The sequence below is a fragment of the Taudactylus pleione genome, unplaced genomic scaffold (assembly GCF_031769625.1).
Source record: "Taudactylus pleione unplaced genomic scaffold, aTauple2 ptg000218l, whole genome shotgun sequence".
NCBI lineage: Eukaryota > Metazoa > Chordata > Amphibia > Anura > Myobatrachidae > Taudactylus > Taudactylus pleione.
Genome location: NW_028284620.1, coordinates 1,951,330 through 1,974,782, shown reverse-complemented (window position 1 = coordinate 1,974,782; position 23,453 = coordinate 1,951,330). Strand labels below are relative to the sequence as shown.

At 44.3% G+C, this 23,453-nt stretch overlaps 1 protein-coding gene across 2 annotated transcripts in view; it reads left to right on the top strand.

Moving 5' to 3' along the window:
• The window catches only part of AASDH (aminoadipate-semialdehyde dehydrogenase), a 69,195-nt gene extending 55,189 nt beyond the window's left edge, over window positions 1–14,006 (top strand). Inside the window, exons 13-15 of one of the 2 annotated variants that reach the window (XM_088478725.1) lie at window positions 3,695–3,820; window positions 9,571–9,702; window positions 12,456–14,006. In XM_088478725.1, coding sequence (XP_088334851.1) covers window positions 3,695–3,820; window positions 9,571–9,702; window positions 12,456–12,878 — 681 coding nt within the window. In that variant the 3' untranslated portion in view covers window positions 12,879–14,006. The remainder of the gene's footprint in view (window positions 1–3,694; window positions 3,821–9,570; window positions 9,703–12,455) is intronic. The other variant, XM_088478726.1, reaches the window with a different exon arrangement.
• Window positions 14,007–23,453: the final 9,447 nt, after the last annotated feature.

Sequence of the window (23,453 nt, the reverse complement as noted above, 5' to 3'; positions counted from 1 at the left end):
TGTATGTAGGTACACGTATGCATATGTGGATATCGCGTCTTATCCTTACCATAACTTACTAGCATAATTAAAGATGCTACGATTGGAGGCTGGACGCTCCTGATGCGGTAATTGGTACAATGACTCCGCTTTACACTATCTCTCCCTAGAAATTGGGTTGTGTGTGTGTATGAATATATAATGTTTATACTTCCACATTCATTAGGTTTACCTATTATTCCACGGATGCATAGCCGTCTGGGTTTACCATAAGCTGTAGGCTATATCCATTCCTATTATATGGTGGTTCATTAAACTAGAGTCATGTTCTGCAGCTTACATAGTGATAGTCACAATTCCCTGGGCATTGCTTCCAGTATGGTCCCTATACATGTCCTGGGGCGCGCCCCATTCGGGGGATCTATTCTCATTACAACTACAGTGGTGCACTTGTATTAATATTTCCGAACAGGTACCCTTCTCAGTATCTATTCCGGTACTCCATATTTTTGTCGCATATCTCAATAAAATGAGTCTCAAAAGGGCCCTTAGGTACAATTCATACCATGAGGCCTTGGGCCGCCCACAGAACAGGCTCAATTTAGAGTCCTGTTATACGACCACCTTGTCTCCACTAACCATTTATTAGTTTCCACAGTAATTTCTACTGCACTTCTCCAGACTAAGGTCCGTGCGGTGGAGCATTGGTCTTAGCCCACTGAAGCTACTCTTTATACCTAACATGGCGGGTTGCTGTGTGATAAAAGGTCAGTGACATTCTACATAGTGTCCAGAGTGCTTCTGGTCGCTCACAGGTAAGAGCTTACCTCACTAATGCCTAGGAAGATGCTCCTATTTCATGCAACCTGACATACATAACGTTAATCTCCCTTACGGAGCCTAGCGGCTGTCCTAGCAGCCCTCTGCTCTTTTAATCAGTTGGCTCTACACTTTAGAGTTTCCCTGGTGTGTGGGTGCATAGTTTGTACATTGAGATTAGCGACACTATTCTACTAGAATCTGTTGGGGTTATGGACCAAAGCGCATCTCTGGGCTAGTGCACATCTTTACATAAGTGTGACAGTCACTATGTTCCACGCAGGGGGCCTGGTTGGGTTTTCCTGTTCAGTATTTGTTGATATTTTATCACACTAATAGGTACCTGACGGGTACTTGCATGGTTGTCCTGCTGCCCTGGCCTTGCTGTGTGGGATGTTTCCCTATATTGGTAGCTCTCCCTGGGTGGGGTTACATTCGTGCTCCTTTACTGCTAAGTTCCTGGTTGTTTTCACACTATGTTCGGGCCGGCAGTTGGTACTGACTACGCACTTCCATCAGGTTGGAAGTTGTCTTTTTATCCCTGTTTTCAGTATGGGTTATACTGCTGTCTGACCCTCTGAAAGGAATTGTAGTCTCCATCCTCTCGTATTCGCCTCTGCCTCATGTCCCGTGGGATCTCCACACGTTGGATACTTCTATGGTATAACCTTTCCGCTGGTTCACAACTTTGTTGTAGTGGGACCTCAGGGATCGTTCCAAGCGATTGTTCGGTCTTGTCTTTGACCTCGCAGCATACTCTTTATTGGGAGTCTGTGGACAGGATCAACTTTGTATCTGTTGATTGGTATTGTCATACTTCTATCTATATGATTATGACCAGCGGTGCTGGGATTCTGCTGTCTGCAGCTGTTGCAGTTTCCTGTGCAGACTCTAGTACGATTCACGAGTTCTTCTCGTTTTCTGCCCTTCTCCTATGGATTCTTGTTGGGACTCTCTGCTACCAGCTGTCTGGTTTGGTCTATTTTCAGCCGCTTCTCAACTGTGATTGTTTTCTCACCAGCCGTTCTGTTCATTTTGGCTTCCGCTGTGCGTACGTTGTGGAAGTTCTTCTGTGACTGTCTCCTGAGGAGTAGTGTTTGTCTACTGTGCTCTACGACACTTGATCCTCTGCCTCTGCTGGGCCTATTGTTCTTGGCAGTCCCTATTTCGGTTTGGCCGAGGGGTCAGCAAGTTCTCCGCGCTTCCCACCCAGGAGGTTGGCTTTGGGACGTCCCCACTGTCTTGAACTCCAGTGTCCCCTAGTGGATGAAGGAGAAAACAGGATTTTGGTACTTACCGATAAATCCCTTTCTCCGATTCCACAGGGGACACTGGACGCCCGCCCAGCGCTGCGTACCTGACGTTTTGTTGGGTTCATTCTATGGTTGTGTGACTGCATGGTTCCCTGTTATGGGTTCCACTGTTCTCATTCAGTCGGTCTTGTTCCGTTCTGTGGTCTTCTCCTTCTCCTCATTTTCTTTTCTCTTGTCCTCCGTCTCCTCTCGGGCTCAGTTCTTAAACTGGGGCTGATGGGGCATAGAGGGGGAGGAGCCAGTCACACTTTTAAATTATTTAAAGTGCCAGGCTCTGCTCTACCACCGTCTATACCCCACTGTCTTGAACTCCAGTGTCCCCTGTGGAATCGGAGAAAGGGATTTATCGGTAAGTACCAAAATCCTGTTTTTGAGCCGCTTGAGTTGGTGGAGCTCAAGTGGCTGACGTTTAAGACCGTTTTTCTCCTGGCTATTGCTTCTGCCAGGAGGGTGTCAGAGTTGGGGGCACTTTCCTGTCGCCCCCCTTTTCTGATTTTTCACCAGGACAGAGTGGTGCTCCTCACTCGTCCTGAGTTTTTGCCCAAAGTGGTTTCCAAGTTCCACATTAATCAGGAGCTTGTCGTGCCAGCTTTTCAGTCACCTGATCTTTCCGCTGGTGAGGCTTCCTTAGATGTAGTCCGGGCACTTAGAATCTACGTGGACCGGACTGCTTCGGTTAGGAAGTCGGATTCTTTGTTTGTCCTCTTCGGTTTTCACAAGAGGGGTTGGCCTGCCAACAAGCAGACGTTAGCCCGTTGGCTTCGTTCAGTTATTTGTGAGGCTTATGCATAGGAGGGTTTACCTGTGCCAGCCTCTGTTAAGGCTCATTCCACTTGTTCTGTGGGTCCCTCTTGGGCTGCTAGACGTGGCGCCTCCGCTGTTCAGCTGTGTAAGGCGGCCACTTGGTCTTCCATTCAAACGTTTTTGAGGTTCTATGCGTTTGACACCTTCGCCTCTCAGGATGCATCCTTCGGGCGCCGGGTACTCCTTTCAGCACAGGAGCGTCCCCGCCCTTAGTTGAACTGCTTTGGGACATCCCCCAAGGTCAACCCTGTGGACCCCCTATGGACCCTGAAGTAGAAAACAAGAGATATGGTAAGAACTTACCTTTGTTATCTCTGTTTCTACGAAGTCCATAGGGTCCACAGGGCGCCCGCCCTGACGCACCTGGCTTCATATGGGCTGTGTGGCTGGTCACCGGTTTTCCGTCTCCCATTTCTGTGAGTATGGTTTCCTGTGTGTTCCAGTCTTCCTTCTCTCTGTTTGTTTAGTCTCCTCCTCCGGCCTTGGCTGCTTACCAACTGAGGTGCCTGTGGTCGGGGGCGGGGTATAGAGGAGGACGGACCCAAGTGCATCCTGGGAGCAGCAAAGCTTTAACTGCATGGTGCCCGTGGATCCAGATCCAGCTATACCCCAAGATCAATCCTATGGACTTCATAGAAACAGAGATAACAAAGGTAAGTTCTTACCATATCTCTTGTTTTTACACTGAGGAAACTCCATGTCTTCTTATCATCCAGGATTGATCATTTATAAATGACAGGTTTATAGTTGTAATATGAGTATATGTATTATTGTTGCAGATGAAACGGTGTGTGTGGAAGTCTCACTGTGAAGGTGGTGCCGTGTTTTCTTCCCCTTGTATAAGCACAAAACCACATCATGTGTACATAGCCACCCTGGGAGGACATGTGCTGGCTCTTCACCCTGTAAGTGAATAAATATGTTATGTCTGCTGCATATGATTCATAAAGTGATTCCTTAGATAACAGAACATAAAAACCTTTTATCTAGGACTAATGAGCATGCAGCCTTGTTTTGAACATGTAGGGGCTGATGAGTAGTTGGTAGCAAAATGGGAGTAATGGTAAGTAACTCAAAAGTAGGACATATCCGCACATATGCAGAGCTGTATACACTCCTCATCATATGCACCTATTTTACCAAGTCATCATCATTCAGATGTCCCATAGTAGGTTAAAAAGACACGCCTCCTTGCTGGTGTACTGGGCTGTATTTGCATGTACACGCCCTTAGTATACTTGGTGATAACACCCCTTTCCACCCCTCTTCCGCCTCTCTGGTCACAAGGTTGGATACATTCCAAATTGTGCAGATCTGCATAGGCACACATAGGTTTGTTCACTTTATGAGAATGTGGGGTGCAAAAGGTACAGTGCAAAAAACTACAATAGTTATAACTCTGCCTGAGGTACATACGCTTGTTTGACATTCATACTGTTGACTTTCAGGAGACTGGCAGCAGCATGCCAGTGCTAGTATATATAAAATGCAACTTAAAGCATTTTAACGGTGTCTGCAGTATAACTAAACATGCGGGGTACAGTTATAGACACTATAATGATGCAGGCTGGGTGGTCTTTTCCTACATTTTCTGTTCCTTACATCTCTCCTTAGGTCGGCTTGACCCAGGGTTTCAGTTTTTTTTCTTTGATGGGTTACGTGTATGCCTTAATGGTCCTGTTTCAGAGGCGTCCTGCCTTACTTCCAGACATTAAGACGTTTATGCAGGGTCTGCTTCATATTGAATCTCCTTTAAATTCCGCAGGTCCCGCCTTTGGACCTCAATTTGGTCTTGGAGGCACATCAGCAAGCTCCTTTCAGCTTAGTCATTACTTCCGCTAAGCAGGTCTCTGATCTGGCCCATCTGTTGCTTGTTCTACTTTCCTGATTTTCCACTTTGTCCAATGTGGTTTCCAGGTTTATGTGGATCGGACCTGGTAGTTCAGAAATTGGACAGTTTCTTGATCCTTTTTGATATTAATCGGTGGGATGGGCCTGCTTCCTGTAGTCTTTGGCTCACTGGATCACTTCTACTCTTAACTAGGCATACTGTATGTCTCCTGGGTTCGCCTGTGACTGCTCTACCTGGGTGCATTCTCCTCCGCCCATTTGTGCTTTGTGGGCAATGCGGCGGGGTGTCTCGGTTTTGCACAGAGATTCTTGGTCTTTTAAATGTTCCACAACTGCCAGTTTTGGTCATTTGGTCTGTGCATAGCTGGCCCGGTGCATGTCCCCCTCCCTCTTGAGACTTGCCTTTTGGAAGTCCCAAAGTCTGCAGTGTTGCACAAATATGACAAAAGAACGATTTTTTTTGTGCTCACCATAAAATCAAATCCTCTGGGCACAACCCTATTAGGTGCAAATATTCATGGCGAACTCTCACTGCAAATTACGTTTGCAATCCTATTCCAATCTAAAATAGGTTTTCAGAGGAAATTAGCATTTTCTTCATCACTCCATAAGGGACACAGGCAGAGACCATGGGTATAGGGTGGAGCAGGAGTCCGGGCACCAACTAGTTAAGCTTCTTCTCCCAGCAGTCCTGGCTCCGCCCGCAGCCCCAGGCAGGCCAGCTTTGTTTGGTGCCCTACAGGAGCAAGGCACATGTTTAGAGACTGCTCAGCAGTCTAAGCATTTTATTTATTATATGTATTTTTTCTGAGTGGAGTGCGCTAGGCGTCTTATAGGATGCCCGCACTGCCTCTCTACCGATCTCCTGCCGCAGCACTGGCGAGCTGGTCAGTGACTTCACCCGGTCCCCCAGCACATGCCAGGGCTCGCAGCCGGACACCGCCCTCTCCCGGAGGTAAGAGCGGCTCCCTGCTTACAGGGAGCCACCCTGCAGCGGCTGTCACCGGCGGTGCTGACTGCAATCTGCCAAGGCCGCCTGGCACCTCCGCTAGACCACCAGGGCACAGACAATTGGGTGCTTCATTAGAAGCAGCCATTGCCTTTCGGGATCTTATTCAGCAAGGGGGAGGTAGGCTCTCCACATCAGCCCCTCCCCCGCTCCCTTGGCATGTTCCCTCACTGCAGAAACCACCATAGAGATTCTGCACCTCACACTCCCTCCAAAATGAGAAACTGAGCAGCCATTTTATCCTGTGCCTACTTCAGTCAGTCTCTGGAGAGCAGTAAAGGGCTCCTGTCTCCCTGTATACCTCCCTCTGTGGTCAGGTTATACACTAAGCTCCTTCCTACCGAGTGGGGTTTGGATTGTTGAGCGGTAACTGCCCATTGTTACAGTATTGAATGTTTCTGTGTGCAGGAATTTGTATTTAGGAATAGTTTTATTTCTCACCTGTTCTCTAATTTTCTTCTGTCTGCCTTTAATTTTTTATGACAGTTTAGTAAATCCCTCATCAGTAAAGCCCCACTTATTGTGGGGTAAGGTCACATTCATTGCACTCCCCCTTTTATTGGACACAGTACTTTACTAGCTGGTGCGTGAGGACTTCCCTGGATTGCAGTACCAGGTTTTCTAAGGGCAAAGCACCCAGGGATGGGGGTGCTTCAGTGTTGCATAACTGCAGGACTTGTACTTCTGTACTTTCTCCTCGGGCTCCGTACCACAATGGGCTCTGTCGGGTGTTTGACACTCTGGCTGCGAATCTGACAGTCAGCCATGACTTCCACCTGGAACCGGACTGGACTACCTCTCACATGTAAGGTTGCAGTTGGCTAACAGACTGGCAACCCCAGGGCCCGCTCCCCCTACTAGTATCCCTACATGGGCCCAGCTGTCCCCAGTTGTACCGTCTCAGGGCACCTTATAGCATTCTGCCTTAGGAGCCATGGATGCAGCTCTTCTCGCTTTTAGCGCAGCTGTCTGCATCTTTCCAGCAAGGCTGGACAGGGATCGCACTTCAGACTCCAGTCTAGATAGTTCTGCGTCTTGGACCTGTAATAATTCAGACTCTGAACTTCCTCAACTCACTGGGACATTATGTCTAATATTTCAGATGCTGAGACCTTCGTCTATCCCGGATGACTCCCTACCGCAGCTAGATATAGCCGCCCTGTTTAACGGGGTGAGAGCTGTTTTTCGCTTCAAAGATGCTGAGCAGACCTCTAAGACTAGTGCTTCGGTCTTCAAGCGTCTGTAGATGGTCTCTGCAGAATTCCCGTCATCCGTGCAGCGAGTGGACCTTCTACGGAGGGCTCACCCTAATAGGGCACCTCCAGGTTTCTAAGCGCATTGCCTTCTTCAATTCTCTATCTGCTGCGTACCAGGCATAATAAGCCTCCTTCTCAGGTGGATGCTCACAGGGTCCGCCTTGTCAGAAAAGCTACCCTCCATAGTCCAAATACGGCATTTCCTAGGGATCCGACGGACAGGACGTTGGAACTTCCCTCAAAAGGGACTTAGCATCTGCAGAATATATCTCACGTCCAGCCCTGACTTCTGCTTAGATAGCTAAAGTTATTGGATGTTGGACACATGCTCTTTAGCAGAGCCTCATCTCATATACCCATAGGAACGAGCTATTAGCATCAGGTGAGAACATCAGAGGGCGGCCTCTTATATAGGTGATGCAACAATAGATAATGGTATCCTAGCTTTCAGGGTGTCTGCATCCTCTGTGGCTGTTAGGCGAGCCCTCTGGCTTAGTTTCTGGCGCGCTGACTTTAGGAAGGCTATAGTGGCTATTCCACTTTCAGGTCATTCGTTGGGATCCTGATTTGGACAAGATGGTAGCCGCAAGGGAAGGGCCCAGGTCTACCAGTTATCCTACCTCCAGGCCTACTGACAAGCACCTAGATGGTGACCACGTTTTTCCGCCTGAGTGTAAGTTTTTCTCTCCCTGGGCTATGCCGTAGTCTATTTATTTTTTTTATTTTTTTATACCACAGGCTTTCTGGTAGATCCAAACAAAGCGGAAGCACTGGCCTCCTGGCCTTCAGAGTGCATGTGCCAGATGCCCTCTCTAAGAGAGGCAAAGGCTTTTGTCAGTCTCTTGTTTTGTTAAGAAGGCAATGGTTCTTTGCGGCCAATACTCTGCCTGGAAATCCTCAACAGGTTTTTGTGAGTCCCCAAATTTAGCATGGGGTCTCTACATTCCATAATTCTGGCACTGGATCTGGGGGATCTCAGGCCCTCCTTGGAATTTTCGGGATGCCTATTTGCAGGTTCCTATCCGGCCCAGTTACCAGTGTTTCCTCTTGCTTGTGGTACGAGAGGAGCGTTCCATTTTTGGGCATTGCAATTTAGTCTTTCCATAGCCCCTCGACTTTGTCGAAAGTCATGGCAGCTCATTTACTACCTTCTCTGGACAACCTTCTGATTCTTGCCTGGTCTCTGGATGTACTCAAGGAACACATCAGACACTCAACCAGTCCCACAGAAAGCTCCATAATGGGATGAATTCCTGCTGGACTATGTCGCAGGAGATGTACCATCTGGGGGCCTTGCTGAGTTCCAGGGTTCAGTAGGTCTTCCTCCAGCCAGAAAAGCATTGGGACCTACAGGCCAGGATACGTAAAGTTTGAAGTAATCGCTGAGCGTCAATACACTTTTGCATTCAGATCCTGGGTTCGCTTGTCTCTACCTTCGTCATGGAGGACTATGCCCAGTTTCACGCCCGGCCTCTTCAGTTGGAGCATGTGTCCCAGTGGAACTGGTCCCACCGAGAGCTCACACCTTTCCTGGGAGGTTCGGCTCTTCCTCTTGTGGTCCAGGCGATACTCTTAGACAGGGACCGCCCCCTTTGGGATTCCACATGTGGTCCTCACCACCGATGTCAACAACCTTCCAGGGTCCGTGAACAACTTCCGTGAGCCGACTGCTGATCAACTGGGCGCATTCATGTACTGTATGTGAGTTTCATGAAACAAATGCGCATTCCTAAACTTGCACCTAATAATAGGATTGAGCCCTCTGAGTCCATCTGGCGGACAATGCATTCCCTCCTTGGTTGTTTACTGTATTAGTTGTACTTGTTTCAAGTTGTTTTCTCCTCTGGGCTCGCTTAGATAAATAACTGATTAGCTTAAGGAGTTTGGGGTGCTTAGAGTGGGAGAGTTTCCGCTCCAATAGATTAAATATTTAGCCTCCCCCTCTAAACCCATATTCTGCAGTATTCCCCAGATGGATTTAGAGGAATTGATTTTACGGTGAGTACAAAAAAAAATAATTCCTTTCTTTTCTTTTAATGTGTTCTGCAAGCATGGTTTCTACGCTATTTGAGTTTATGGCCTTTAATAGCATCTCAGCGGCACTAACCTGATGATATGTGGTCCATTTTTTTTTTTTATTATATCTAATAGCATTAAAAGCTTGTTAATGGTAGTTGGGTGTGAGTCCTATATGACACAGATAACAAATCTATACAACACTAATAATCTCTCCTCATTAAGGAACTGCTTGTGTCTAGTTGGCTTTATCTTCACACTCTACACAATATCATACTGCTGGGTCTCCTAGTAGAGATAACAAGACCTGTTTAAGGAACCTTTGTCTCTCAAGCTGTTGGCTGCACAGATTTGCCTACCTGTGATACAGATCAAGGCCAGATACGTGAATGAACTTTGAATGGAGGAAACTATTGTACATATATGACTTGTTTGTGTCATTGTGACCTAAACAATATGCTTCTGACCTAAATCATGGGGTTGTTTTGACCTGTTATCTTCATTACATTTGTATCCTTTATAGGCCACAGGAAAAACTTTATGGAAGTTTGACGTTGGGAAACCTGTGTTTTCTTCACCACAATGCAGCGAGGATCATGTGTTTGTCGGCTGTGTGGATGCAAATTTTTATTGTCTCAGTCATTTGGGGGAAAAGGTTAGGAATGCAGGACTATTATTATTTCTCTTTTCTCACTTGTTCTGGAGAGAATATGAGCAAGTACTGCGAATGGTCCTTTTTACTAAATAGCTGTAAATATTCTATGTTAATTGGACTCTTTTTGGTGCATATTCCATTCCAACACCCCACACCAGATAGTGGAGATACCCACCCCTGACATGGTAAGTGTATCAGTTCTATTCCTAACCCTCATGGCAGTGCCTAATCCTAAAGGTCGTCATTCTAGAAATTACGAGGTTTCACAGAGCAACATTTCAGATGTCAACCAGGTGTCGGTTAACATGTTCAACTATGTCAACGTGTGCGTGGATACCGTCTGTCCCTGTCTCAGTAATGACGGAGATTCCAGGAGATAATGACCTAGGGAAGAGGTTCCCAACCACGGTCCTCAAGGCACACTAACAGTCCAGGTTTTAAGGATAGCCATACTAGAGCACAGGTGTCTTAATTAGTACCTCAGTTATTTTGATTTAACCATCTGTGCTCAAGCATGGATATCACTAAAACCTGGACTGTTAGTGTGCATTGAGATATATAGATATATATAATTTATTTATTTTTTGTTACAGTGATGCACAGAACGTTCCCTTCATAGACCCTGTGTGGCGTTTTCTGCATTTTGCAGGGTTTGTTGGGACTGTAGAATATTAATGGTTATGTTCACCTTCAGGGAATTCCTGTGATAGTTTCCTAGATACATTTTGCTATGGAGTGTATCTAGCACACCCTATTGTTGCTGCTTCTGTATTTTCATGCAGACCAGCCACACTGAGGGCCTGATTCAGACCCGCTCGCAAGCGCTATGCGCTCACTAGCTGGTCGATGTTTGGCCACTGCGCATGCCGGAGCCGGCTCCGACGTGCACATGCGCGAGACCCGGCTAGCGACGGGCGCTCCATCGCACCGGGTCTCGCACCAAAAGGGGGCGGCTGTCGATGTTGATCGACAGCTCGCCCCCTTTTGGAGGCGGGGGGGGGGGGGGTGGCTGGCCAAGTGGAGGCGTACCTGACGGAACGCCTGCCGTTTGGGGACGACCCCACTGACATCACATGATGTCAGTGGTGAGCTTCCGGCTCTATTAAGGGCCAGAAGCTCACTGGGGCTTGCGGGAACGAGACCCTACCGCAAGGGTCTTGTCGCAAGCCCCAATGGTCGTGACCACCACGACCATCACCTGGCCGCTCGCAATAGCTGTGGGTGGTCACCCACAGCTATGTGAGTGGCCAGGAGGCCGCACATAGGTCTAGGAGGCTCTTTCACAGCGTCCGGCTCTGAATCAGGCCCTGAGTTCTCTAAAGGTGCCTACACACTTAGCGATATTTTAATGTCCACTCACGATGTCGATGCTAGTCCCCGCAGGTCGTACATCGCATCTTCAGATCTGCCGTGCTGTAGGGCAGATCTGACGGTCTCAGTCACAATGCACTGGAATAGTTAGGAGGCACGATAGATCATTTGTCACATTGTACATTTTTTAACACCAAATCATGCCCAGGACTGCCGGGGAGCTGCTGGGGAGAGTTCAAGGGGAAATCGGACATGATATCGCATCATGAGCACATCGCCAAGTGTGTAGGCACCTTAAGGTCCTAATTCAGAGATGGATGAAATTGTAGAGCCGCACACAAGCGGTTGTGCAATTCAGTCTATCTAAAATACAAATGCAGCAGGAGGTGTCTGTAGGAACCTTGCTGCATCTGCCATCCCAGTGATGGTTGCCCCTTTGGCCAGGCTGCAGTAGCTGAAGCTTACCACAGGCTGATCAGGTCCTTGCAGAATGCAAAGCCAGGAAATCCGAGTCCACCAACACAGACCCTGGCCCCGTCCCACCTGGAAACCGGGGGTGATACACCCCCAGTTTCGGGAATGCTGCCAAGGAATGCCCCCTCCCCGCCTCCCAAACCCCACAGCCGTTCATCAGGCTGCTGTTAGGAGACACTGCGGCGAGCGGACTCGCAGATGGAGGGCTGCACATGCACAGTACACATCCTGCGCATGCAAAGTCCTTTAAACCATCAGAGATGTGCGCTATCCATTGGTTTAGCGTACATTTCTGAATCGGGACATATGAATATACCTCTGTCTCTCATCTGTGCCCCACAAACCTGACTTATTTGGGTTTGAACTGCATAGTGCAAAAATCAGAGAAGGTAATTGATAAATGCACTTAGGTAGCGAGTTCATCTGAAAAAAAACAAAAAAAGTATTGCTCTTAGCAGATGGATTATTTTTGCCTATTTAACCCTTGAGGAAAGTTCACAAAAAACCGATTTTGTCCTTTTTTTTTTTTTTTTTTTAAGCCTATAAATTCACTAAGAACAAGTGACATCACTGAGACACAAGGCCTTACACCACCGTGATGTCACTGGTTCCTAATAATGAATTATTGCTCTGCATTCTGATACATGTTGGTGTCTTGCTCTACTGGTCTAAAATGTATGTGTGTATGTATATGTGTGTGTGTGTGTGTGTGTGTATGTATGTACATATATATGTGTGTGTGTGTATGTATGTGTGTGTGTGTGTGTGTGTGTGTGTATATATATATATATATAATATATATATATAAATTTGTGGGCAGTAAACCTTATTGCTAGATAATGAATTAGGCCATGTAAATATAATGCAGGTTATTATGTGTGGTTCCTGTTATGTACAAATGCTGTGAGGTGTATTACTGAAATGCATACTAATAATCATAGTGTGATCTCTCATCTCTCTGTGTTTAGCTGTGGCATTTTGCTACTGATGGGCCTATATTTTCCTCTCCATGTATCTCTACTCTCTCCAAGCAAGTCCTCTTTGGCTCACACGATGGCCTCATCTACTGCTGCACTGATGAGGGTCATTTATTATGGAAATATAAAACCAGCTCGCGATTGTATTCAACACCGTTTGTGTTTCCCAACCCACACACAGGAAGCACAGAGCTGCTGGCAGCAGCTTCTACAGATGGCAATTTGTGGATACTAGATTCTCACTCTGGACTCCTGGTGGCTCAGTGTGCACTAGAAGGGGAGATATTTTCTTCTCCTGTGGTGTGTGGGCGCAGGCTCATTGTAGGCTGCAGGAACAACTTTGTGTACTGTTTTGATCTGATCAGCTGTGTGAAGGAAAATGGAGATCTAGAAAGCGGCAGCAGTGATTGCTAGCAAGGTTCTAAAAAGGCTGACCCAGTGGAGGAAAATGGAGACCTAGAAAGCGGCAGCAGTGGTTGTGCGTAAGGTTCTAAAAAGACTGACCAAGTGGCATTCTTGGGCCAAAGCTTACCTCCGGTCATCTGAGTGGCTCCCACCATGGCTGAAAGCCCCTTAGGACGTTGTATGAAAATTCTTAAGCCTTCTGAGGAACGCGGAGATCACTATTGGGAAGAATCCACATTCTTGCCTAACTCTAACAGCCACAATTATTACACAATTCTACTACATGTCACTATAATGCCAGTTTTGTCATGAAAATGCTTTGCTATGATTGTCTCCTTTACTATCAAACAGGTGGGTTATGTAAAACTAATACTGTTTTAAGTTATTGATTAAAATACACAACAAAATCTTTGAAAAGTACATACTTTTTATTGAAGTTTAGTTTGTTTGCTTTTTTGCAATGGACCGCTCCATAACAGTCAGACAAAACGGAAATAGAAATTACACAGATTTATATATATTTTGTTCGTAAAACATTTTCCAAAACACAATTAGCACAAAAAAATTCAGCTAAAAGTAAACCTGAATTTCAGAGTTCAATGAGCAAATGATACTGAACACATTTGTTTTCTTGCTAATAACGTTAAAACTAATATATTAGTATAAGAAACCATTGTACTTGAAAAATAAAAAAGTACAGTAAACAAAAAAAACTTCACAACTTTACATGTTAATAGATTTATACACAATTGTATTAATACGATAAAATATAATGAATTGCGTGTTCACACAAACAGTATTGTCCACAGCAAATGATAGGAATGTTATTGTACAGTATGTCCTTCAATTTTTTAAATGAACTCTCTTAATCCTGAGTCACCATTGGTCAGAAAAGGTTCTGTATGACAAATATTGGTTGTGTAACGGTTTCTGCTAATTAAGATGGTAATTTTGCCTATTGAAAGAGGAGGCAGCCATTTTGAGAGCTACTTTAATTTGCCCTCTGTCAATTCACTAGGAATTTGTTTTTTGTGTTCCTGCTGTGATCTTATAAATATTAGTTCTGCTCACAAAATGTCTGACTTCATTGTGTGTAGGAGACACTTAGAGGTCTATGTACTAAGCAGTGATAAGAGACAGAGTAAAAAGTGATAAGGTGCCAGCCAATCGGCTCCCAACTGCCATCTCACAGGCTGTGTTTGAAAAATGACAGTTGGGAGCTGATTGGCTGGCACCTTATCACTTTTCACTCTGTCTCCTAACACTGCTTAGTAAATAGACCCCTTAATGACATAAAGCTTACTTATACCCCTTTTACACCAGAGCTAAAACCCGGGTTATTGCAGGGTTAACCCGGGTATCTACTTGGTATAAAATGGGACAGGGTTGGATTCCCTGACGGAGTGACCCGGAAATCCAACCCAGGTAACTTGCAGGGTTTAACACTGGAATGACCCATGAAACCCTGCAGTGTAAATGGCGCGATCCGGGTCACGATGACCTGGAGCGCGATAATTTGCCCCCAGTAATTCGCTAATTTTTCTGCGCACCTCTCTGGATTGCATGAGAAAATTATCAAAGTTTGGCTACCGTTACAGACAGTAATGTGTGCGGTCAGACACTGCAGTGTTGACCTGCGGAACATCACAATGAATTGCGTCCCCTCCCTCCAAAAAAAAAAAATGCGTCCGCAACCAATCAGCAAATAACTATTCTCATTCCAGTGAAAGATGAAGAAAGCGGTTTTCTGGTTGCTTTGGTTACTGCAGATTTGCACTTTGTTGCTAAGTAACTGTCCCCTTATGTTGAAAGATAGGTTAGGTTGCAAATCGCCTAAAGACCTTTGTCAAGCTGTGTTGGGGTATTGTAATTGAGAAAACAAACTTTAGTTTTGTTTTTTTTTATTTTGCATATATTTAACAACATTGTGCATATCCGAGTGATACCCTGGTTTCAGTTAAGGATACCAACAAATTATATATTTACTTAAAAATAGGCTATAGTTTATATTAAGTGTTATAGCATCATTACAAGTATAATTCGGCCAAAATCTATAGAAACCAGTGCAAGATTCTTCTAGTGTTGTAACACATACTTGGTGCAATGTCGTGTTCTAGTAAGAGAAATGTCTGCAAAAAAAAAACCCTACAAGCCAGTCACACCTTTTCCTGCCTGGCATGGTAAAATCATACAATTTGGCTTGAAGTTGTCCATTTATGTGATAGAGGGGTCTATTTACTAAGCAGTGTTTAGGAGACAGAGTGAAAGGAGATAAGGTGCCAGCCAATCAGCTCCCAACTGTCATTTTTCAAACACCGCCTGTGACATGGCAGTTGGGAGCTGATTGGCTGGCACCTTATCACTTTTCACTCTGTCTCCTAAGACTGCTTAGTAAATAGACCCCCTCGCCATTTTTAATGCTTTCATCCTAACCACGAGTATTTATTTATTTTTTTTATCCAAACTGTCAATTACATTTTGTGTAAATAAAAAAAGAAGTTGATTATAAAAGTTAGTTCTTTACATGTTTTGTCTTTGATTTTTCATTTCAACATGGCCTTTTGGGTTATTTGTCAGAAACATAGCTGGAAGCACAAATCCCAGCCACGCTTGTACTGGCCGTTAACGATTAATAGAGAAGTCTTCAGTGTTCCCCAAATAAAGTGCTACCTAAAGCATGTTTGGTACAAGAATAACATGGGGGAAGTGACTATTGCCCTCTGATATAACAGAATCATCCACCAAAAAGGTTCAGACTGTTGTGATTTTATGGTGTACAATATGTGTAGGTCCTTGAGTGGGACTTTGTAATTACATTTTATGTTGGTCCTGCAAATGCCAAACAGACACTGAGTTCAGCATCTGCTCAGAGTTCTGTTCTAAACAGCTGAACAGCCACAAGTTGCATACGGCTAGTAGTGACAGATTAGCTAGTGCAGTAGACCATTAACTTTGGAAAAGTACACCTTTGTAAACATATAGGTAAACCGGGATGCAGTCACTATGTCGACATTCAGTTATGATGTTGAAATTTCAGATGTTCACATAGTGAAAATGTTGACATTTCAACATGTGAATTGCCGACATTAGGGTTAGGCTGCAGGGGAGGATTAGGGATAGTGGTTGGCGTACCGGAAATCCGCATCACCTGACACCACCGTACCCGGAACACACCGCTGGAGCTGAACAGAGGTAAGTAATCGCTGCACTGCAGAGACCCACTGTTCTGTTGAAATGTCGACATGCTCAGAATGTCATCAGTTATCAAAACCAAAGAAATTTCATCAGTGCCATCATCCTGACTGGCAACTGACCATGTTGACCTTATTATGTCAACAATTTGAATGTCTACAAAACATACTGAACCCCTGCAAACCAGCAGCAAGAATATCATAGGCATTGTTATAAATGACCATTAACATGTTATAAACTATAAGCAATTTAGCATCATAACATAAATACATACTGTACATATTACATTTTTTATTTTGTGGCTCTCATTAATTTTGTTCATATTTGTATATATACCACAACTGGATTGTATAACATAACAAAATGTGAAAAATCACTTCCCAATAAGTAGAGCAAGCCTGAGACACCGGCCAGTATGTATTTCTTATTGTTGTACTAAAGAGGTGAAACAAGTAAAACCTACAGATGTAATTGTTTAGCCTCTTTATTTTGTGTTATACTAGCATATTAATTGGGGAAATACAATAATTCCATGTTATGCATGAGGCCATGTTTTCTAAACTACGCCAAGCAGGTCCTCTCCATTATTTCTTACAGTATATCCAGGATCCCTGCTAGTACCATTATTCAGCCAACAAAGAGAGAGTGGTCTGCCTATGGGGCCAGTGGACAAAGTGGATTGAAGTTGGGTCACTGCATTGTTAAGGCAGACTGAGGCACAGCCAAGTGTGTACTGTACCTATTTGTAATTGGGAACTTGGCAGGTATCCTTACACTATTCTAACTAGGTTATATAACCAATTTGGGTCAGAAATGTGCTATACGTATCCATGTTAGGTTGAGTACTTGAAGACTAGAGTTGAGAACTATAACTTACTATTGTTGAACTACAAGTACCAGCATTCACCATGCCTTGCATAATTCTTCTCTGGGCCTTATGGTTTAATAAAAAATTAGCTATATATGAGGCTTAGATTTCTGCACCAATGTTCTGCCAGACTCCTACAGTGTGACACTTGTTCCTATAGCCCCCTTTTTATAATTATGTCTGAAATGATGTTGCTGGTATGGTGAGATATATTCATACACAGTGTGTACATTTACATCATACACTTACTAAACATTTTGAATAAGACATTTTGCTATTAATAAAACGTAAACACTGGTCAAAGACCGTTTCATTTAAAATTATTTTCAAATCTTATGAAGAATAAATAAACATCACAGTACACATGTACTCTATAGGTACAATATTAATTATTCTAAAGTCAGATAGATTTACTTTTTATGTGCTTTTAACCAAGGACATTAGTTAACAAAGAATCTGTTATCAATATTTCTTTTTAGAGTACACAAAATAGAGAAAATGCTTCAGCGGTGTCATTACCTGGTATAAGGGGACTGTATAAATAAGTTGTACAGTAATTGTCTACTTATGAAATGTAAAGTGATATGTATTTGAAGGCTGACATTTCCTATACACTCAGCACCATAACAGACGGGCCGGGTGCCCTGTGTATGTGCATGATGTCATGCAGTGGGGCGGGGCCACTGGAACAGGGATGTGCAACACTGCCCAGTGCGTCCTGAGGATGCCTGAGCGGCTGCACAAACTGCAGGTTGTCTTGTCTGTCTGGGGCATCCAAAGGCCGATCCGGATTGCACTGCAGCAGCGATACTGGCTGCAGAGTGCCATTCCAGACAGTAGCTAGGGCCGTGGGGCAGCACTGGGGCCACCCCCAGGGCCCTCTGCCCTGTGCAACAGCACATGTCACACACTCCTATTTACGGCCCTGTAACACTCATAGATTTCTTCCATTGGGTTTTCTAACTGCTAAATAATTGGACAGAATTATTTTTTATTATCATTCTCACTTGTAGCTTCCTCTTCTTCATTACCCAGCATCTCCTGGCCTCCCCTATCTCTTCCCTGGCCCTTCCCCAGGAGGACATGGCCCTTTTTCAGGTCCACTATCTTATGTCCCTATTTAAAAAAAAAAATATGGGGGGAGGGGGGCACCGCCAATGCTTTCTCTGGCACAGGGCACCAAAAAGTCTAGTTACGGCTCTGCATGGTCTAATGACATTTTACACTTTTTGCTGGTGGAATATGGCTTTAACGGTTCCCAGTCCTATACAGCACAGCTGTCGTTGTCCCAGCTCTGTTTATATAGCGCACATTTCACATTCTGAGAATGTTATGGCAGTGTGCGGCACAAGCGGAACTCTATCACAGGAACTTTGCACCTCTACATAACAGTCTGTTCTGCCACAAAACTGCTGCCAATCTGCCCATCACAGCGCCATGTGTGGAGATTATCTTGTGTGTTATTGCACTGGGAATGCTCCAGAACCAGACGTATGCAACGATAGCAATGCACATTTGTGCCCCTCTCTGTGATTCAGTAGGTGTTTTGGGGCGTTCTCCGTAGGTTCAGAGAGAGTGTGATGACCAAATCGCGGGCTATTCTGAGTTGTGCATATGTGTTAAAACATGTTTTGAACAGAAATTTTGCACAAAGGATAGGACTGGTGCCAGTGTGCCTTAATGATGATGATGATGGCTATGAAACAAGGTGTACAGAAAGGGGAGTCTAGCCTTAACAATGCATATAGGTGAGATTGCACAGTGTGTATGCACTAAATCGTTTCCCGGGAGTTCAGGGGAAATCGTTGATGACATCGCATCGCTTGCAAGTCGTCTCATGTGTACCTAGCTTTAAAGTCTCGCCTATTTGAGATACTCTTTTATTATTTGGAACTGGAAAACACAAATTAAGATTCGCTGCAGAGCTAATTGTTTATTTTCCATCTATAAAAGGAAAGCCTAATATAGTAACCGACTGGCAACAATTGAAACTCAAACACTGGCATGTTTCTGACCAAACTATTGATCACTAACTTTGCAACCTCAGCCGATTCAGGGTCTTGGGGGTAAATTTACTTACGTGAGAATTTTTAGAGTGAGTTTTAGAAGAGATGTTGCCCATGGCAACCAATCAGATTCTAGTTATCTTCTAGAAGGTGCTAGTTAAATGTTAAGTAGAATCTGATTGGTTGCTATGGGCAACATCTCTTCTAAAACTCACTTCTAAAAACTCTCACTTTAGTAAATTTACCCCTTGGAGTCTGATGCATTTCTTTGACTTTCTATTTTGAAAATTTGTCCCATTATTTCATTTAGCTTGTTAATACGATATATGTCGTATACAGGTTGTCTCTCCCATATCCAAAATGCTTGGGACCAGGGGTATTTTGGATAACGGAATATTCCGTATTTTGGAATATTTGCATATCACAATGAAATATCTTGGGAATGTGACCCCAATATACACACAGAATGCATTTATGTGTTATTTACACTTTATACACACAGCCTGCAGGTAATTTTATACAATATTTTCAATAATTTTGCGGCTAAAGCAAAGTGTGTACAGAAATGAAATTAATTTATGTTTCATATACACCTTATACACACAGCCTGCAGGTAATTTTATACAATATTTTTAATAATTTGTACCTTAGACAAAGTTTGTGTACATTTAACCATCAAAAATCAAAGGTTTCATTATCTCAGTCACGTCAAAATTATTCCGTATTTTGGAATATTTGGATATGGGAGATTCAACCTGTATAGCAAGTGCTTTTGAGAATAGCAAAGTGTTCCCACCTTGTGTGTGTGTGTGTGTGTGTATATATATATATATATATATATATATATATATATATATATATATGTGTCAGTGTGCAGATTTTGACGAATAGCCCAAAGACACCTGTCTGAATTCCACTTGCACAACAGGTGAAAGTCTGTTTAGCCATTATATAGCAACAGATTGTCCCGTACACATATCACAGCACTGGCCACGGCAGTATTGTAGCCCGACGTCTTCCCCGTAATTACCCAAATCTATTCGGGCACTATCTAAAAACAAAACTGAAGAATGCGGGGGCGCCACATCGTGCATCAACAAGATAAAATTTATTGGCAAGTAAAAACAAGCAGAGCATGTGTACCACAACAAGTGGTTAACCACCGCGGAGTTTGACAGCAGAGTAATGGAAAGGTGCTCCCGGCTGGTGCCCTGAACGTCTCCAGGACCTCTTCACCAGAGCACTAACTACAGAAAGACATCACCAGGCCACGCCCCTATGCATTTTGTCACTAGGGCTTCGTCAGGATATATATATATATATATATATAGGCTTCACATGGGAGCATTTTCATCTCGCCACAGCCCTCAACAACTTCCGCCATGTTACCACAGTCCCCTGCATCTCATAACAACTTACACCATGTTACCACAGTCCCCTGCATCTTACCACAGCCCCCTGCCTCTCACAACAGCCTCCTGCTTCTCACTACTGCCACCTGCATTTCACCACAGCCCCTTGTATCTCACCATAGGCCCCTGCATCTCATAACAACTTACACCATGTTACTACAGTCCCCTGCATCTCATAACAACTTACATCATGTTACTACAGTCCCCTGCATCTTACCACAGCCTCCTGCTTCTCACTACTGCCACCTGCATTTCACCACAGCCCCTTGTATCTCACCATAGACCCCTGCTTCTCACTCCTGCTACCTGCATCTCACCAGTGTCACCACAACCCTCCCTGCTGCTGCCCTGCAGCTGGCTGGGGTCCGACCACTGGGATGTGCTGGAGGATAATGGATGAGATATTTGTATTGCAGCTACCATAAGCATTATCAGCAGCATGTCCATGGGGCTGGGGCACAGGTGCATATTTCCGCAGCTACCATGTGCATCCCTCCCTGGCTGCCTAACATGGTGATGAGCAATGTCCTCTTTGCACAATGGGCTGATTCATTACAGATCGCAGCTGCAATTATGCACGCAGACCCACTATACTAATTATGCTAATGTTTGCATTTGCAATGCTGTCGCAGCCTAACATAAGGACGCCCACTTCCCCTTACATCCGTAAGTTAGCAAAACAGCGAAACCATCGGTAACATTGTGTACCATCGTAGCCTCACACACAAATGCACAAGGTCAGACCTTTCTCAGAAATTGCTAATCTCATCGCACGCAGTGGGAGCTCAAGCTGCATATACCATCGCAGTGGCTAATTTATGCACGCCCCTGTAACGGCGTTCAAATGCACTGACACGCCTGCGTTTCTCAGCCCCTCCCCCCCAAATGGTCACTTCCTGTCAATCACTGCGATGGGAATGTGATTGCAGTGAGACCTATGTGCATTGCAAAGCATACGCATGTGCAGAACTCAAGAATCGGCCATCTGCGTGCGTAATCGCAGTTGTGATTCTTAATTGATCAGGCCCAATGTACCCTGTATTTCCTGGGCTTCCTGTTGAGCTTGCTACTGTACACCAAGGGCGTGTGGCTGAGCTGGAACATCACACTGGAGAGGGAGCACTTCACGGTGGTGGAGTAGTGTCCAAAGTCTGCTTGCAGTTTCAGCGTAAGGATGGATATTGGAATCCAATGGTTACTAACCATCGATGTTTTTGTTCTGATTGTAGTGTTTTTTGCTATTTGATGGTGGCAGTCCGATGTTGCCACCATTGAATGGAAATCATTTGATGGTGTTATGATAGCTGTTTGTTTTTAATTCTTCCCCAGGCTACTGTGTTTGCATCACGGTATCTTCATGGGTTTGTTGGAGGCTGTCTCTCACTCTCTGTCTGCCTCAAACGTGACCCTGCTCAGTCCCTGACACCCTCCCCTGTCTAGGCTGCTGCTAAGCAAAAGGACACATTGCTAGCTCTGATTGGCTCTCACTGTCTCAGAGAGCCAATTACAGTGCAGCCCTCAGCCCTGCAACAATAGTCAGTCACTCAAACAGCATAACAGTACTTTCTGTGACTTGCTTCAGTAAAATCGTCACTGCCCGGGACCCTTTTGTCAAAAATTAATGGTTCATACACCTAAACCTTCCTCTATCAATACTGTATGGAATAGTGAAAACTCCATCAAAATCTGTCTAGTGGTTTAAGAGATTAGCCCAAACAAACACACACACACCTCAGAACCTGGAACTTAATTCTATATATATATATATATATATATATATATATATATATACACACACACACCATTTTCCCTTTTATCAAGGCAACAAACGATAGAGCCCTGAATGTTGGTGTTCTAGGAATAATCTCTCTCTCTCTCTTCCCCCCCCTTCCCTCTCCTTTTGTCACCTTACAGGCCAATGGTTCCCCAAACTAATATGAACAGTCACTCCTTCATGGGCCATGTCTTGAGAGGGTAAAGATCGTTGTGCCATGTGACTGCCCCAAACAGCATTTTTCCTCATACTGAAAGGCACTCATACTAATTTAACATGTTTTCTAAATATAATAGGATGTTTCATGTAGCTATTAACAGTTATCTATATTGTCCCTTTCTGTGAAGCTGCTCACTAAATCCCCAGACAATTCCTTTCTGTGCATATAAAGTAGAAATAAAATAAAAATACTAGAAAATATGAATAGCTGCCATATATCTAATTGCTGTACGGAAGCTACAGACTCTCTTTTGTGACCAATGCATTGCTGACAGTGCCTTTAATTACCAGACCTGTTTTAAACGGACCATTCTCTGGCTGCCCCGGCTCTCAGAGCAGAATATCCTGCCATTATCACCTCACAGAAGCTCATTTATATTTGTTCGGGTCACAGCTGCCTTTCAGCCTTTAGCTTCACTAGACGCAGGTCTAGTACTAAAACTAGTCCTGTTTGCAGGACTGTATTATTATTACTACAGCTCATAATTAGCTATAAGGTGATGATAATTTCACCAGTTTGTCATGGGCTAAGGTTCTCGTTAGCATTTTTCCAGAATCCTTGGGGGTCAGCATTACCAGAGACAATGTCATTAATCCAAGCGTTAATAGCACTGCAGTAGTAGAGGCACATAATATCATAGTGTGCAAAACATGAACGTGTTTAAAAGAAAAAGTGCAAAACTGTATTGGCCAAAGTGGTCCAGAGAAGACATAATCTTGTGCAGGTTATGATGCCCATCATTCCTCAAGGAATACATCTAACTTGTGTCCTACCCCTATGAAACATCATTACAGCAATATACACAAGCCTAATAAGTACCTGAATACTGTACATTCCATCTGTTGTGCCTGGGGCACAGTGAGATCTGTACATGGTTGCAGAGGCATTGGTAATTGGTAACCAACTGGCTGAAGATCATTTTAAGCTGTAGCCCTGTTGAAGTTGTCTTCCTCACAGCTTGATATAGACGTTCCATGACTTCAATCTCTGAAAATGTCTCAAGGAAAGTAATTTGCTTGTTCACATTTGACCAAACTAACAGATATGATTATACTAATGCTTCTTGAATAAGCCCTCGGACAAATAACTTATCACTGTATACGTCTATCGTA